The following is a 15,786-nucleotide window of genomic DNA, read 5'->3' as shown; positions in this document are numbered from 1 at the left end:
CATTCATGCAACCAATCAGTATGAAATTATTAATTATTTGTTAAATAGTTAGTTATTTGAATGTTAATGTGTCAATAATTCAGATTCAGCTTTCAATATTTTCTGATACTGGTAGGTTTCAAAAGAATGAAACAAGGAAACCGAACCAATTTTCATAAATGTGATTTAATCAGCAATGCCAATAAGACAATAACTTACTCATCTTTTACCTTAACAGTTATATATTGATAAAAGATAAATCTGATTTGCATGTGAGCAAGAATTTCAGTGACTAATAAAGTTATAAACAGCAACTAGTCAATACCAAGACAGAAATGAATGAGAAATGAGTAACAATGTTAATAACTTTGAAGAATTTAAAGAAAGATAATTCTAATAATTGTATCAAAAGCATTTAAATGAGAATTTGTTAAGGAACTGATTCAGTGTTAAATTTCATTTTTGGAAGCTAATTCTCATAACAGATGATTATCATTGGAAAACATTTAAAGTAAGTCAGTAGAGACAGCGACATTAAGAAATAATGAATGGAGAAAAAATTTACGTGTTTTTTGTTTCAAACTGAAGAGGTGCATGGGATCAATAAAGATGAGATATAAATTTGAGAAGTTAGGTCGCTAAGTCTTCATCAGACATCCCAGTTTTCACTAAAATGTTATTACTGGTGAAGGCAACAGGAGTGAAAACCTGAAATTGTACTAATGTTCCCTTAGCTGTGAACATGGGGACCAATAATGAATAGAGAAGACTGGAGAAGCAGCCAGTAGGAGCCTGCAATGCTAAGAAGGCGTGGATGTACAAAGGTTTTGTGTTGGATACAAACTTGCATTTTATTTACTTCCCATTAATCAAAGTATCAAGAAGCTTTGCTTCTTAAACTATTGTTGGTGCTTTAAATTAAAAACAGGGAGGTTATGGGAGTTTTTTTGTTAATGATACTATGCACTGGCAGGAAGTGAGGTTGAAAGGAGAAATATATTTAAATGTGGTTACCATTTGTATGTGTAATCTACTGAAAACACTGAAATTTCACTTGTAATTGCAATCTTTCCTTTAAAGGAAAATGTGCTTTTTGAAAGAGAGTTCTCATCTGAGAAGTCAAATATCTGATTTTTAGCCATGTTTTGGCTTACTGAATGTTCCTAGTATTTCAGTGCTGCACTAGTAATCCAAGGATGAGAATATTTTCCCATCTTGGAAACATTATCAGGAAATCATTTTTTTTTCCTTCAAAATTTAATACAAAATGTTCCATGAAAGTATCATTTGTAATCTGAGAAATTTCCTAGCAGCTATTATTTATTTATTTTTCTTGACACTCCACGTGCATTAAATTGTTCAATCTAGTTAGAACACAGTCAATTCTTCTTACCCACACTACAGGTAGGTCTCAAACTCATTCCTCACACTGTGGTTGCCTTGTTTGTCTGATCAGCTGAAGGTCCTCTCTAACACACCCTACACGCTCTCAGAAGGAAGATGTTGCATGCAAAGCTTTTGGACATTTATATATGAACAGGACTTTGACTTATAGACAGCTCCTCAGCTTCACTTTAATTTTCTTTTTATTTTCATTGACAGCAAAATTTTCTGGAGAGTACAATCAAGATAGTGTATTCATAGAAATAATATTAATAGAAGCTTGGACATAAATGATAATAGTCATAATAAGGATCTTTCTTACCAAGGCATTCCACACAGAGAGCTAACAGCACAATAAATAAAGAATTTCCCATTTGTCACAAAATTGCTGTAGCAAAAAAAGGTGATTTTATAAATGTTCATATACTAAAAATACAAGCAAAAATATGACATCATGCATTGGAGACAAAACCTAAATTAATCATAGCAAAAAAAAATAACATTGCAAAAGATAAAAATGTTCAAGTTTTGTGAGAGGAAAGGGGGGAAATTCAACTAGAATAGAATCAGAACAAATCAGTTTCCATTTGCTACCCCAGCAGGGACACGAGTGTGACTGTCTTTGTCCAGTAATCCCTCCTGCTGTTGGGATATACACTGCTACCTATGTAAGGGACAAATGCCATTTCCTCAGGTTCCCTCTCTTATCACAAACCCGGAATGAAATTCATCGTTTGCTTAATTATAAGTAGACAATCATAGTGTAGGAGAAGTGTTCTGAAGAACAAGCCAGTGTGCTGCCACGGAATAGTAGGGACCTGGGAGTCAGGAAACCGGGACTTTGCTCCTGTGTTCACCATGGTCTGGGAAGAACTCATTTGAGAGGCATTTCACAAATATGCTTCCAGATGCTTCCCAGGCCTGAAACAAAATTTCACTGCATTGGTCGACGGTACTGCAAGAACTGAACTATCAGAGCTAGCACAGAGCAGTGAAAAAAAAATAATAATAACAACAAAAGCTTTGAACAATTTTAATAACACTTCGTTTTTTAAAAAGCATTGAAAAAGAAGCAGGACCACATAATGGAACTCAGACTCACATAATGCTTTCGTGGGGTTGTTCCTACCACACTGCCTCCTAATTCTTCCCCAACCTCACTAATCTAAGCAGTGCCATTATGCTTGGTGGGTGAACAGATGATCTGAGCAGTGGCTAGTTTCTACATGATTAGGAAAGACATGTTTGTCATGGGAGTAAAAAAATAAAATTTGTTTGTTAAATTACACATAAATATAAGGTACAAATGTATTTTTAAAATACAGATTAAAATAATCACACTTGCATTGTGTACATACGAAAATACGGTATTTCATATTCAATATACACAGACACATTTATGATAAATGCAACGATTTGGCAACGCCAGTTCTTCCCGGGGTGTTCCTGTCTCCCCATGTCCACAGAGAGGGGAAACCAAGCCGCCCAGCTGCAGTCTCCTAGCTCTGGCGCACGTCCTGCAGCAGTTTGTTGATCTCCGCCACCAGCTCGCTGGCGTCCATGAGTTCGTGCTTCCCGTCGTTGAGGTGGTTGAGCACATTGTCAAAGTCATCTTCCTCGTAGTTCTCCGGGATCTCCTCCATGGCCGGCAGCCACTTGGAAGAGGGCTGCACACTGGAGTGCGCGCCCAGCGCGGGCGCCGAGTTGCTGGTGGGGTTTTGGAAATGCGTGCTGGCCGCCCAGGCCGCCACGCCCTGCGGGTAGCCGCCCGTCTTGGCCGGCAGCGGTCCCTTGCGGCGCTCCAGGGAGTTGGCCCGCTCGGCGTCGCCGCACTCAGCGTAGGTGTCCAGGGAAGGCGGCAGCAGGCGCTGGAACACGCTGTTCATTTCCGAGAGCAGCGAGGATGTGCCGGTGTCCCCGCTGTCCTCGTCGGCCGGCGCGTCCTTGCCGAACGTGGAGAAGCTCTTCTTCTTCTCCCCGCACTCTGCAGGCGGCGCGTCGTCGTCGAGGCTCGGGTGCGCCGGCTGCTGCGGGGGCTGTGCGGGGAACTCCTCGCCCGGGATGAACATGTTGCTCCGGTAGTCAGAGGACGGCGAGGGCAGCGGCGGCATCCAGCACTGGTCCGAGTGCCCCAGGACTCTGCACTCCTCCGTGCACAACCTCATGGCTGCAAGGAAACCGGCAAGCATTCATTAGTGCACGGGGCGTGATCCGGGAGCCCAGGGAGATGCCAGCTCATTCAAAGAGAAAGCTTCAAACTATTACCCTCACAGCTAGCCCATTGTTACCCTACATTAGACGGTCTGCAATTATGGTTTTAATTTGAATACTAACTTTAGGATCCTCCCTAAACCACAGCTGCTAGTGTATTTTTTTTTCTTGCTTATAAAATAGAGTATTTGTGTACTGCTCAGAAATATCCAGCTACTAAAGTAATGAGAAAAATAGATGGCAAAAGACCCAGGATGTGGCTGATGAAACAAATACTTAAATTCTCTCTCTCTCTCTCTCTCTCTCTCTCTAATTTTAAGGTATACAAATTTCATGTATTTCTTATATACAGATTTAGGAACACAGTGATACTTGCCACTAAACCCTAGATTTGGAAGGTGGAGTTCTCAACTTTGGCATGCTACCAGACAGTCCTTGAGTTAAAACTCAAACTTTCTTGTGAGCTCTAACTGACCCACTTTAGTTTTAATGGAGGCACTGAAAATAGAATAAGCTATCAGGTAATCATACTCATTCATCTCTCTTAAAGCATTTATAAATTATTTACTTGCTACTTAAAACAGCAGGAAAGAGTATCCTCAACTATTGGCATCTGTTAAGTCCTCATTTAATGATTAAAAATAGGTTAATATTCAAATATATGGAAAAGTCATCAAAATATGTAAAGAAAATTTGTTCCTTAGTTATTCCAGATACACTCATGCATTACTGGAATGTAGGTAGCCACATTCATAGAAAATAGTTGTTGATATAAGAAAGGTGGAAAGATAAAGAGGAAAAAAAATCGCTACTTGTGGCAAACAGGATAACTAAACTACATAACAATCAGGAAATGTAGAGATGTAAAATACACCCAAATCATCCGCTTTTCTTGATGAGAACTAGATCTCTTTGATATAATTTCATCTTAGAGCAAACAACAAAATGTAAAAAACACAAAGTAATTCTCTTAGATCTGAAAGAAAATCGGATCGATTTCAGCCAAACTTAAAATTTGGACTGTATTTTTTGTAAATCTGGCTATTCAAGATTCCTCTTCCTCTCAAGTTATTGATCAAGTCATGACTAAAAAAATACCAAATCCCTTGTCAGGGAAGTTGCCTGTTGTGCTTATTCCAGTATCCCCATCACCTGTCAAAGTGTCCGTTTATGGGACTGGCATCTCTTCTGGGTGCCGGTTTGAGTCCTGGCTGCTCCACTTCCAATCCAGCTCTCTGCTGTAGCCTGGCAAGGCAGTAGAAGATGGCCTGAGTCCTTGGGCCACTGCGCCTACATGGGAGACCTGGAAGAAGCTCCTGGTTCCTGGCTTTGGATCAGCACAGCTCCGGCTGTTATGGCTATCTGGGGAGTGAACCAGCAGATGGAAGAATTCTCTCTCTCTCCCTCTCTCTCTGCCTCTGCCTCTCTATAATTGCCAAATAAATCTTTAAAAAAAAATTGTTGCCCAGAGTGGGTATTTACTACATGCTTTCTGAAGAAAATAATGTTGACTTTTAGAAGCAGGCAAGTAATGGTCTCTGTTTAAACGTGTAGAAATCACTGGGCTTTCAAGATGACTGTCTTCTCTAACTTCATCAAGAAATTTAATTCTGGGACCTCAATTTCTATTGTAAAAAGGGATAATTTGAGGGAAAAAGTGAGAGCAATGGTTTTGAAGGATGGAAAGAGCCAAATCAATAGGAAGTTTAGAAACAAACTAATAAAGTTGGGAAAATGCAGAGAAAATCCTGACAACCAATTCCATGTGAAAAGAGAGGATGAACATTACTATGAAAAATGATTGAGGGGCCGACGCTGTGGTGCAGTGGGTTAACACCCTGGCCTGAAGCGCCAGCATCCCATATGGGAGCCGGTTGTAGTCCCGGATGCTCCTCTTCCAATCCAGCTCTCTGCCATGGCCTGGGATAGCAGTGGAGGATGGCCCAAGTGCTTGGTCCCCTGCACCCATGTGGCAGACCCGGAGGAGGCTCCTGGCTCCTGGCTTTGGATCGGCGCAGCTCTGGCCATTGTGGCCAACTGGGGAGTGAACCAGTGGATGGAAGACCTCTCCCTCTCTCTCTGCCTCTCCTCTATCTCTAACTCTGACTTTCAAATAAATAAATAAATCTTAAAAAAAAATCTCAAAAGAAATAATGTACCATATTTAAAAAAAAGAAATATGATTTAACTCGAGACTTCATGAAAATATTTACAAACTGTTGTTTTTGATCATTGGATGTGCACAAAACCAAAGGGAGTTGAAAATAAATTTAACAACAGTGAGGTTTTCTCATCAGTGAAATAACTACCACAGAGCTAAAGGTATTTTTTTTTTATTAATTCCCTGGGTCTCTGCAAATGGAAAGGAAAGCTATGTTGTCTTACTCACATCCTGTCATAAGGAAGGAGAACAGACCTGCTGACACCTCTTCATTTGTTTTCTGGCCTTTAACTCTGTGGTTTTAGGCCTGGGAAAGACTTAGCTGTTCGCTTGGTTGTCTGATTGCTTTTGTTTGGCTTTAATGTTTAATAAGGGATGTGGAGAAAAAAAAAATCACACAGGCTTCTAAGAATCTTGAATTTTATCAAGTTTTCTGGAAATATGAAAATAATGAGCATAACTAATGGTATAGTACAACGAAATCTAACAGCTCATACTCAAAAATCATTTTGGTCACAGGGATCTTTTTTTTGAACAGAGAATGCTATTTAAAATTGCATCACATTGGCCGGCACCGTGGCTCAACAGGCTATTCCTCCGCCTTGCGGCGCCGGCACACCAGGTTCTAGTCCCAGACGGGGCGCCAGATTCTATCCTGGTTGCCCCTCTTCCAGGCCAGCTCTCTACTGTGGCCCGGGAATGCAGTGGAGGATGGCCCAAGTGCTTGGGCCCTGCACCCCATGGGAGACCAGGAGAAGCACCTGGCTCCTGCCTTTAGATCAGCGCGGTGGCCATTGGAGGGTGAACCAACAGCAAAGGAAGACCTTTCTCTCTGTCTCTCTCTCTCTCTCACTGTCCACTCTGCCTGTCAAAAAAAAAAAAAAAAAGTAAAATTGCATCACAAAAAACAAGTGGGGCTTTAACTATAAAATAATGAAGTAGAGCCCCGCATTGTGGTGCAGTGGCTTAAGTCACTGGCATTTAATATGAGTACCAGTTCAAGTCTGGACACTCCACTTTTTACTCAGCTCCCTGATAATGAACCTGGGGAAGCAGCAGAAGATGGTCAAAGTACTTGGCCTCTACAACCCATGTGGAAGACCTGGATGAAGTTCCAGACTCTTGGCTTCAGCCTGGTCCAGCCCCAGCAGCCATTTGGGGAGTGAATCAGTGGATGGAAGATAGCACGCTAGCTCTCTCTCTCTGCTCTATCTCTCCCTCCTTTCCTCCTTCCCCCATCTTTTAAACTTTTGAAATAAAATAAATCATTAAAAATAATGAATTAAGTTAAAAATGAAAATACACAGTGGTTGTTTACAGTAAAAATCTCTGTGTCCCATATAGGAGTGCTTGGGATGGATTCCCAGCTAGGGTTCCTGACTCCAACTTCCTGCTAATATGGATCCTGGAAGGCAGTGGTGATGGCTCAAGTAATTGGGTTCTGGAATATGGGAGACCTAGATGGGGTAACTAGCTTTCAACTCCATTCTCAGTCCACCACAACCATTGTGAATATTTGGGGTATTAACCAGTGGATGGGAACTCTGTGTGTGTGTGCATCTGCTTTTCCAATAAGTAACAGTAGTGAAACAGAGATCACTTTTTGCAGTTTCATTAATATTCTCAATCTTTTCCTTGGAGACTCACTGTTTAATACATCATCATGGTGTGTGTAATAAGTTCCACAAATGGTCCACATCACATCCCAGGGATCAGGACTTACTGGAAAGTGATACCAGTAGCTAATCTTTCTGTCACTCCTTGAAAGCTCTTTAAGGTGGCTAAGTCTGCTGCGGGGTAGGGAGGCAGGATGACAGCACGGTGGAAGTCATTGACTCTTCTTTCCCACTACAGTACTGTGAATTTTGTCATTAGGCTCTACCTTTTAGGTGGGGTAGAAAGCAGAACAACCTACACCTGCCTCTATGAAGGCATTAAGCATTAAGTGATCCACCAGTTATCTATATATATTAAGATCTTGATGTATGTGAAATGCTGTGACAAGCACCCTTCCGTCAAAGTGTTGAAGATCTAGTTCTGAGTCTAGTGTAGCAAATGGGGTCATAAACATTCAGTTAAAATGCTAAATTAGATGAGGCTGAGGGCATAGGAAGGAAAGACAAAAGAATGGATGTGGGGCTGAAGTAAAGAAAGAGCAGCTTTACACAAACCTGGAGAGAGCACCAGGATCTGGAGACACAAAAGGGAAGCCAAGACAATTGTTCAGGTGGGGAGTGAAGCATGAGCTCAGGATGGGTGTGTACTGTGAAGGAAGGCCTCTGCTTTTGCAAAAGATACAAATGTGGTAAAATTGATACTTAATTAGCTAAGAGTGGATTTCAGTAGCCTTTGGATATTAAGATAAAGAATTCAGTTCTGTATTGCTGGACAACAAGACTCAAGAATTGATTTCGAGCCAAAAGAATGTAACTGAGTCTATTCTGAAAGGGTTGTTCAAGTTGTATGAAAGAAAGATTTGACACAAGGAAGAGCAGTAGAGAGTGGATATTAACTTGTCTGTTGGTGCGGTAAACCAACCATGGGAGCAAGGCCAGAGCAGAGCTTGGACACCACCCATTAGAATGGAGAGAATGCAAAATTTTAAAAAGAATGTTGAAACAAGTAGTCACAGATGGCAGATTGACAAAAAGCAAAATGGGCTCCACCAAGAAGAGAAAGCAATACAAGAACAAAAATCAAAAGCCTTTATAAATCATAGTAGTGCAGCTGATACATTGGGATAATGGAGATTTTTGCAGGCATATGCTTAGTGTTACAGTTCAAAGCTGGATGAATAAGGAAGAAAGTATGTTAACCAACATAAGCCAACAAACAAAAATGCATGCTGATTTTACTGATCAGAACGTAATATTTTGTGTGGGAATTCATAGAGCAAATGACCTGAAGTGGCCCTTTGGCAGCAATGCAAAATAGCATAATCTATATTTGTCCAGTCTAAGGAAAAAAAAACAGATGGAATAAGGACACTTATGTCCTAAAAATACATTTGTGTCAAAAAACTTTGCTGACCCCTGCTAAAGGCATTCAGATGTGAACTTACAGTTTTCTCTGCTTTGGATATTTCCTAGGAATATAAGTTTACAAAGCACAAGTTTTAAAGCCTAATGTGCCTGTAGAAGTTGCCAGGAATATGAGCAAAGCATCATCAATATGCTGTTCAGAATGGATGATTAACTCTCTACAGTTCCTCAGTATGCACACTGAAATCTATGTTGGCCAAACATGAATCTACCACTTGGACCACTGATAACTGCCTGATGCTCCACGCCTCAAAGATAGCTCTGATCACACCCACATGAAGGCAGGCAGCTAATGGGGCAGAATTGTGTCTACCACCTGGAATCTGCTGTAAGATAATATTATGTGCCAGCAAAATAGCTCTTCCACCATATACTTGAATTAAGTGGTCTGTTCAAACTTGAAATTAATTTATATACGAGGATCTATATACTAAAGTAGTTATTTATAATAACACAAAGATGAGCCTTTAATTTTGAAAATAAATGTGATGTGGATGGAGCCTAAAGTCACTCCATAAACAGGATTTAAAGACTTTATCTATGTCTACTTTCTACAGTATCTTTATCCTTAATATTTGTTGTTGTTATTATTAATTCAAGTGCTAGATAACTCTCCTGCCATGAACATATGTGGAAGTGATACTTTTGAAAATATGGGAAAAAGTAAAAGAGCAATCTTGATCATTTAAAAGCAAAGCAGATTTATGATTACTTATTAGAATCGTACAATTTCATACTTTAAAGGGACTTGGGGTATTATTTAATCTCACAAAAGACAATGTTTTCTAAATAGAAACACTCTCCATTTAACTATGCTAATAAATTTAAATTTCAGTGAACAAATTTTACAAAAATCTCAAAATGTATAATATGCCTATTATGTTATTTTATTGTTTTATAAAATAATATAATTTGGGAAATTGCATTTTTCAGTATCTGGGATTGATATTCAAAATTATGGCTCTGTCAGCACCATGGAATCATAGAAATGCAGCCAGATCTTACATGACAGTAGGAATAATAAAACTGGTTGTCTTTGAACAGAATGTCTAAGGCCATATATTATTCACTGGCTTGCCAGAGATTCTCCTCCAGCTGAATGTGGGGATCTGTGGAATTTAAAAAAGATGATGACACCATAGGTGCCTGTGCAAACATAGGCTCTTGTGTACTTGTGGTCCTCACTGCCCCTGGAAGTCCTTACTGTGCACTCATCCACTCAGCGATATAGTGTCCAGAGTTGTGACGGCCAAATCAAATGAGCAACACTAGAGTAGTTTCATGGAGGTTAGTAAGTGTTAAAATATAAAAAGAAATGAGCCACTCAACTTATCAAAAAATCAAAACAAATCACCTATTATTTCATAAAAATTGACAGACTTGTGTTTAAGAGTGTGGGGTTGGATCAAATTTCACCTCTACCACTTATAAACTGCCTGAGTTGGCTTTCATTTGCTAAACTTTATAAGCCTTAATTTTATTATCTGAAAAAAGTTGAATATTTATTGTATTACCACTGCTACTAATTCCTGTGCCAAAGGGTTAGGAGAGGCAATGCAGGTACAGAGCTCCCTAAGGACCTAGAGCACTAGGCACAGGAGTGAACTCTGGGACACAGTGAGTACCTCCCACAGCTAGTACGACTAATACTGCTGTTGCTGGGCCTCTGCTCCCACCATAACTGAGGAGATCTAGAGTTCCTACTTCCTGATTCCTCTTGAATTTTGGTGCTTTCCTAGGCTCCCTCATGTTTACTTACACTCTCCCACTTACTGGTATTTAGAAAATAGATAGCAGCAGAATCAAGATGGGTGCTGCTCTGCCTTTCTTTCATTTATCAATGACAGTTATTTGATCAACTCTTGTGCAATTTAGAAACACAGACAGCCCTAAATATTCCTATGTGGTGGAAAGGCTTGATTTAATATTGCTGTCCTTAGGAACAGGGTTGCTACAATGATGGAGCCAATATTTACTCGGTTGCTTTAGCGAGTTTCTACTGCACCATTAGAGGGAAGAGACACTAAGGAAAATGTGGTTTAAGATTTAATAGAATCATCTACATATAGCAGGGGGTACTTATGAATTCCCCTCATTTCAATATAGGAGAGTTACAAAATGAAAGGTAGCAAAAACAAAACTAAACAAAACAAAACAAAAACCCATTCTGTGCTTACCACCTACGAAGATGCATTCTTTCCCTTATTTTTAGTGCTTAAAGTATACCATTCTTACTGTATTTTAATCTCTGACTTTGTGAGTTGGTTCCCAGCACAGGAAACCCAGCCTACAAATTATAGTCCAGTTCACCACAATGCACCAAAACAGACTGAATAAAAACACCACCCAGTAATTTTACGTAGTTGCTCAAGAGGGTTCTATGGCAGCATAGGTTGGGGTAGAGAGAGGGGGAAGTGGTTGGATTTTCCATTCTTTTCTCCCATACCTTCCTTCTTGACCTATTAAGTGCTTAAGTTTACCCTTTCTCTACCAACTGCTTAGTATGAATTTGAAGGAAATCATTTCAGTTTCTGCTTATTGCTAATATTGTGTACATTACAAATACTTTAGTGCAAAGCTCAAACAGAAAAAAAATACAAGCATAAAGGAGTTCATTTTACTGGTGAAGCAATAGGTCTGCAAATACAGATTTATCTACCTCTGCCTCTTACCTGCAGGAATTCTTCCATCTGTAAGGAACAGGTCACTGAATCCTTCGCCCAGTAGCCTGTCTATTGGAGAATCTCGCCCCAAATCATAATCACTGTCTCCCGCTTCACTGTCACCACGGCCACTGTCCTTCAAGCTAAATTTGTCCATGTCTTGAAGGGCATACCTGCAAAGATAAATCAGAGAAAATATAGATTTTAGTCCTCTGCATTTACGTGGCTTGAGACTCAATGTGTATAACATAAGAATAATTCATACCTATAGCTCCTGGAATATTTGTTTCCTCGAAAACTTGGCCTTGGCTGATACTGCCCCTGGTGAAGCATTGAGAGAAGCTGGGAAACCTGCTGGAAACCAAGCAGAAGGAACTGATTTCCTGGAAACAAACCTCCAAATACTCGCAGGCTTAGAGCAAGGAAAAAAGAGTAACTTTTTTCATACTAAGTCACGGAACAGGTCTTCATTTTAAAGACTGCATCTGCTGGCTATGGCAGGCTGAGCAGGCAAGCACCAGATACAGCGGAAATGCATCCCAGTGAGATGAGGATGATCTAAAAATACAACTTTGTCTTTTTGAAAGCGAATTCCCTTTTAAATATTGGATTGGTTTCTTTAAGGATTTATATAAAGTTATCAGTCATAAAAACTCATGAAAATGCTGTAAATTATAAGACATCTAGTTAAAATAGTGTTAGAAAATTTTCAAATTTGTACAAATGCAACAGGCACTGAGATGGGATTCTGAGGCCTCAGTTTTTGATTTTTTTTTTCAGTAAGGATCATAAGCATAAGAATGAAGGAAGTTGCTTTACTTTTTGGCTCCCCAGTATCTTAATCCAGGAAGTCAAGGGACTCTAAGGAGACAGTCCCTTGTATCCTTCACATTCTTTTGATAGTAAACATTTTACACATAAGTAAATTATAAAACAGTATACTAAAGTGTGTATACTTGCTACATACACACAACAAAACTTGTATCCCAATAACTTGTATTTTGTCCATATTGCTAATTATTAGGGGTGAGCATAAGAACTAATACACATCCAACTTCTGAGCATTAACAGCTGACAGTGTGAGTGAACTGATACAGGTCATGATCTTACCTCAACAGCAGGAGTGGCATGGGTGAGTTCTAGTGAGAAATTCTCTGGCACGTGGTTCGATGAGATTGTCACCAAACTGTTGAGCGACTGGTGACTCTTGTGACTCTGCCGGCTGCCCATCTGCCCTCTTTCTAAGGTAGGAGATGAAGATGGAGACGATCTGTGATGTGACCTGATGGGCAGAGTGCCATTGATGGTAGGCACCAGTGTGATGTCCCCTTTGTGAATCTGCCTGGATGGTCTTTTTGGGTGGTGCTGGTAAGTTGATTCAGCCACTCTGCAGTTGTAGGATCTGGTGTCTTTCTTTTCTCTGTTACACCTTGTTGCAAATAGTACCATAATAACCAACAACACTGCACAAATGGCTCCTAAGGAAATAATGATAATCATGGAGACATCCAAGGATGCCTGGCTTACTGAGGTCATTGCTGTACTTGTAACTGACTCTGCATATTCAAAGATCATGCACTTCAGAAGGACTTTGGTGTGCAGCTGAGGATTGCCTTTGTCCTGGATGATAACCGAGAGCTCCCATTCTGTGTAGGGAACAGAATCCATGCTCACATTGGTGTAGATGTCACATGATCGGGGATCAATTACAAACATAGTCTCCTCATTACCTGATACTATAGAGCAGCTGAGCTCAGCATTCACACCAGAGTCTCTGTCGATCGCCCTTATTCTTGTGACATGAAAGCCACTTTCAGCTCCTTTGGGGATGGAGATTTCTGCAGTATTATTGCGCAGTGCAGGTCCTATAACCATAGGGACGTTGTCATTTTCATCAATGATGGTGAGCACAACAGTGGTATTGCTTACAAGTTGCTTCGGACTTCCTCCATCTCTTGCTTCAACCACGAAAGTGATCTGACTCACTTCCTCATGGTCGAAGATCCTGAGGGCATAGATGGCTCCATTTGATGGGTCAATAGTTACATAGGTAGTTATGGAATTTCCCAAGATAAAACTCTCCAGAATGGTGTATGTCACTTGCCCATTTTCCCCAAGATCAGGATCTGTGGCTGTAACAGTGGTGATATATGCCCCTGGCGAGTTATTCTCCGAGATCACAAATTCATACCGACTTCTCTGGAAGTGGGGTGGATTGTCATTTATATCATTGATTTGAACAGTAAAATGTTTGACTGTAGAAAGACTAGGTGTCCCTTTGTCCTCAGCAATCACAGTCAAACTGTATTCAGATCTCTTTTCTCTATCCAGCGTGGCATTGGTCAAGATTAAATAATTGTTTTCATAAGTCTTTTGAAGTTTAAAGTGACCATGACCATGAAGTTTACAAACAATTTCTCCATTCAACCCAGAATCCTTGTCTTGAACCCTGACCAAAGCAACAAATGTGTCAATTGGATCCCCTTCAAAAATATAAGATATTTCTTCTTTTCCAGGGGGCATGAGGTTTATGTTAATTTCAGGTTTATTGTCATTCACATCCACAACATTAATTATAATTTTGCAATGAGCTGGAATTGAATTCGGACCCAAATCTTGAGCCTGGACGTCAATCTCATAGGATTTGGTGATTTCATAATCCACTTGCTTGAAAAGAGTCAAATGTCCACTTTCTGAATCAATTTTGAAAGTCTCTATAATTTTGGGAGACACATGACTGCTAAAGGAATACACGATTTTCCCATTAGCGCCCTCATCTGGGTCAGTGGCATTCAGCTCCAGGAGCAAAGTGCCCACCGGAGAGTCTTCTAAGAGTTCTATCAGGTAAGACTGCTGCTCAAAAGCAGGGCTGTTGTCATTGGAATCTGAGATGGTGATTTTCAGTATGGATGAGCCAGACCTCTGAGGCACTCCCATGTCCGAGGCCGTGAGCCTTAGCTCATAGCTTGACTTCAGCTCCCGATCCAACTCCCTGACCACTATGAGTTCTGCATACTTGGCTCCATCAGTCCTGGTCCGAACCTCGATATTAAAAAAGTCATTGGCAGAGAGGGAGTACGTATGGAGGGCATTTTCCCCAACATCTGGATCAAATGCACTGTCTAGAGGAATGCGAGTTCCAACGGCCGCACTCTCAGATATCTCAATAGGGATGACAGATCTTGAAAACTGGGGAGAATTGTCATTAATATCCAGCACTTCGACTTCAATATGGAAAAGCTGCAGATGCTCTGTGGGTAGGGTGATCACATCAAACTCTATGGAACAGTTCAAGTTTTTCTGGCATAGTTGTTCGCGGTCAATTGTAGCCCCTATGCTGATCTCCCCGTTATTCTCATTGACCACAAGAAGAGAGTTTCCCCTTTGCATGGCTCGAAAACGAACGGCATAAGGATTAGGTAGCTTGGATAAAACATCAGCCACATCCTCCGATAGTCTTGCAAATACTGATCCAATCATCTGTTCCTCATAAATACTGTATTTCAAATTCTTGCCAAGGACACGGAGGTTGAACGATACCAACAAGAGTGCAAACACAAAGCTAAAGTGCATTTTAGTATTCATTTGGTGCAATGGTCAGTTTATGAGAGTCCCTTCACAGAGCAAGTTATAACAGCAAAGCAATGCCCCCCAACTTGCTTTGGCACCAGAAAGCTAAGCTATCTTTGGCACTTGAAACTTGAAAGCGTCTCCTAAGAATCCAGCACAGCAATTAACAGCTCGCAAACTTTTGTTTCATACACACCGTGTCACGACTCCCCGCTCTTCTCGGCGCGGCTTCCAAGGCTTGCGCTAGCTCGGCGGTCGGCGCCCTCTCCGGGCAGGCAGCGCGTCCCCCCGCCGCGCGCCTTCGCCGTGGTGGAGAGGAATCCAGCGATGGCAGCGCGCCGCCGGGGTCTGCGGCGAGGCTCTCCGGGGCGATCCTTTCTCCCTTTCTCTGCTCGGCTGCAGACTAAACACCCGTGAATGCTGACTCCGGGCTGAAATCTGTACAACTTCACTTCAACTCAGACAAAGCTCTGGCCCGGCGTGTGTTGAATCGCTTCCAGCCAATCAGCGCTCTTCCAAATCAAAAGCCGATGGAGTCACCGACGCGAGGGAGGGCGCGAGCGGAGGGTTGGGAGAGGGAACGCGGTGGGGGAGGAAGAGGGGGGGCAGAGGACCCGAGAGCAGGAGGAGAAGGCAGCTGGGGGAGGGGCGGGGGTCGCCGGAGCGGGAGGAGGCGGAGGGGAGCCGGCCGGTGGGGCCGGCGGAGGAGAGGGGCGCCCTTCGCCTCTGGCGCCTCCCTCCCGCCTCCCCGCGCCCGCTCCACCCCTCCATCTCCTGC

The 15,786-nt window shown here is 41.5% G+C and overlaps 1 protein-coding gene across 5 annotated transcripts; it reads right to left on the bottom strand.

The window, feature by feature from the left end:
- Positions 1-429: 429 nt before the first annotated feature.
- On the bottom strand, positions 430-15,559 carry PCDH18 (protocadherin 18). 5 transcript variants are annotated; one of them, XM_062199612.1, is made up of 5 exons: positions 12,549-15,558; positions 11,704-11,792; positions 11,448-11,611; positions 4,726-4,935; positions 3,446-3,529 (listed from the first exon to the last, which is right to left on the bottom strand). In XM_062199612.1, the coding sequence occupies exons 1-4, from the start codon at positions 15,021-15,023 to the stop codon at positions 4,742-4,744; spliced, it is 2,922 nt and encodes a 973-aa protein (XP_062055596.1). In that variant the 5' UTR covers positions 15,024-15,558; the 3' UTR covers positions 3,446-3,529; positions 4,726-4,741. The 5 variants fall into 5 exon arrangements, with proteins under 5 accessions (XP_062055594.1, XP_062055595.1, XP_062055596.1 ...); XM_062199613.1 differs by having other exon boundaries at positions 4,726-4,863; XM_062199614.1 differs by having other exon boundaries at positions 4,726-4,818; positions 12,549-15,557.
- Positions 15,560-15,786: the final 227 nt, after the last annotated feature.

Source organism: Lepus europaeus, chromosome 8 (genome assembly GCF_033115175.1).
Source record: "Lepus europaeus isolate LE1 chromosome 8, mLepTim1.pri, whole genome shotgun sequence".
Taxonomy (NCBI): Eukaryota; Metazoa; Chordata; class Mammalia; order Lagomorpha; family Leporidae; genus Lepus; species Lepus europaeus.
This window is presented reverse-complemented; position numbering and strand designations above follow the sequence as displayed.

Bases quoted from the DNA above. Each gene is read 5' to 3' on its own strand.
- PCDH18 (XM_062199610.1), bottom strand. From the start codon at position 15,023: ATGAATACTAAAATGCACTTTAGCTTTGTGTTTGCACTCTTGTTGGTA. The intron at 11,793-12,548 runs GTAAGATCATGA...CTTGGTTTCCAG, and splicing joins ATGCCACTCCTGCTGTTGAG to CAGGTTTCCCAGCTTCTCTC. The intron at 3,530-11,447 runs GTAAGAGGCAGA...GTTTCCTTGCAG, and splicing joins AGATGGAAGAATTCCTGCAG to CCATGAGGTTGTGCACGGAG.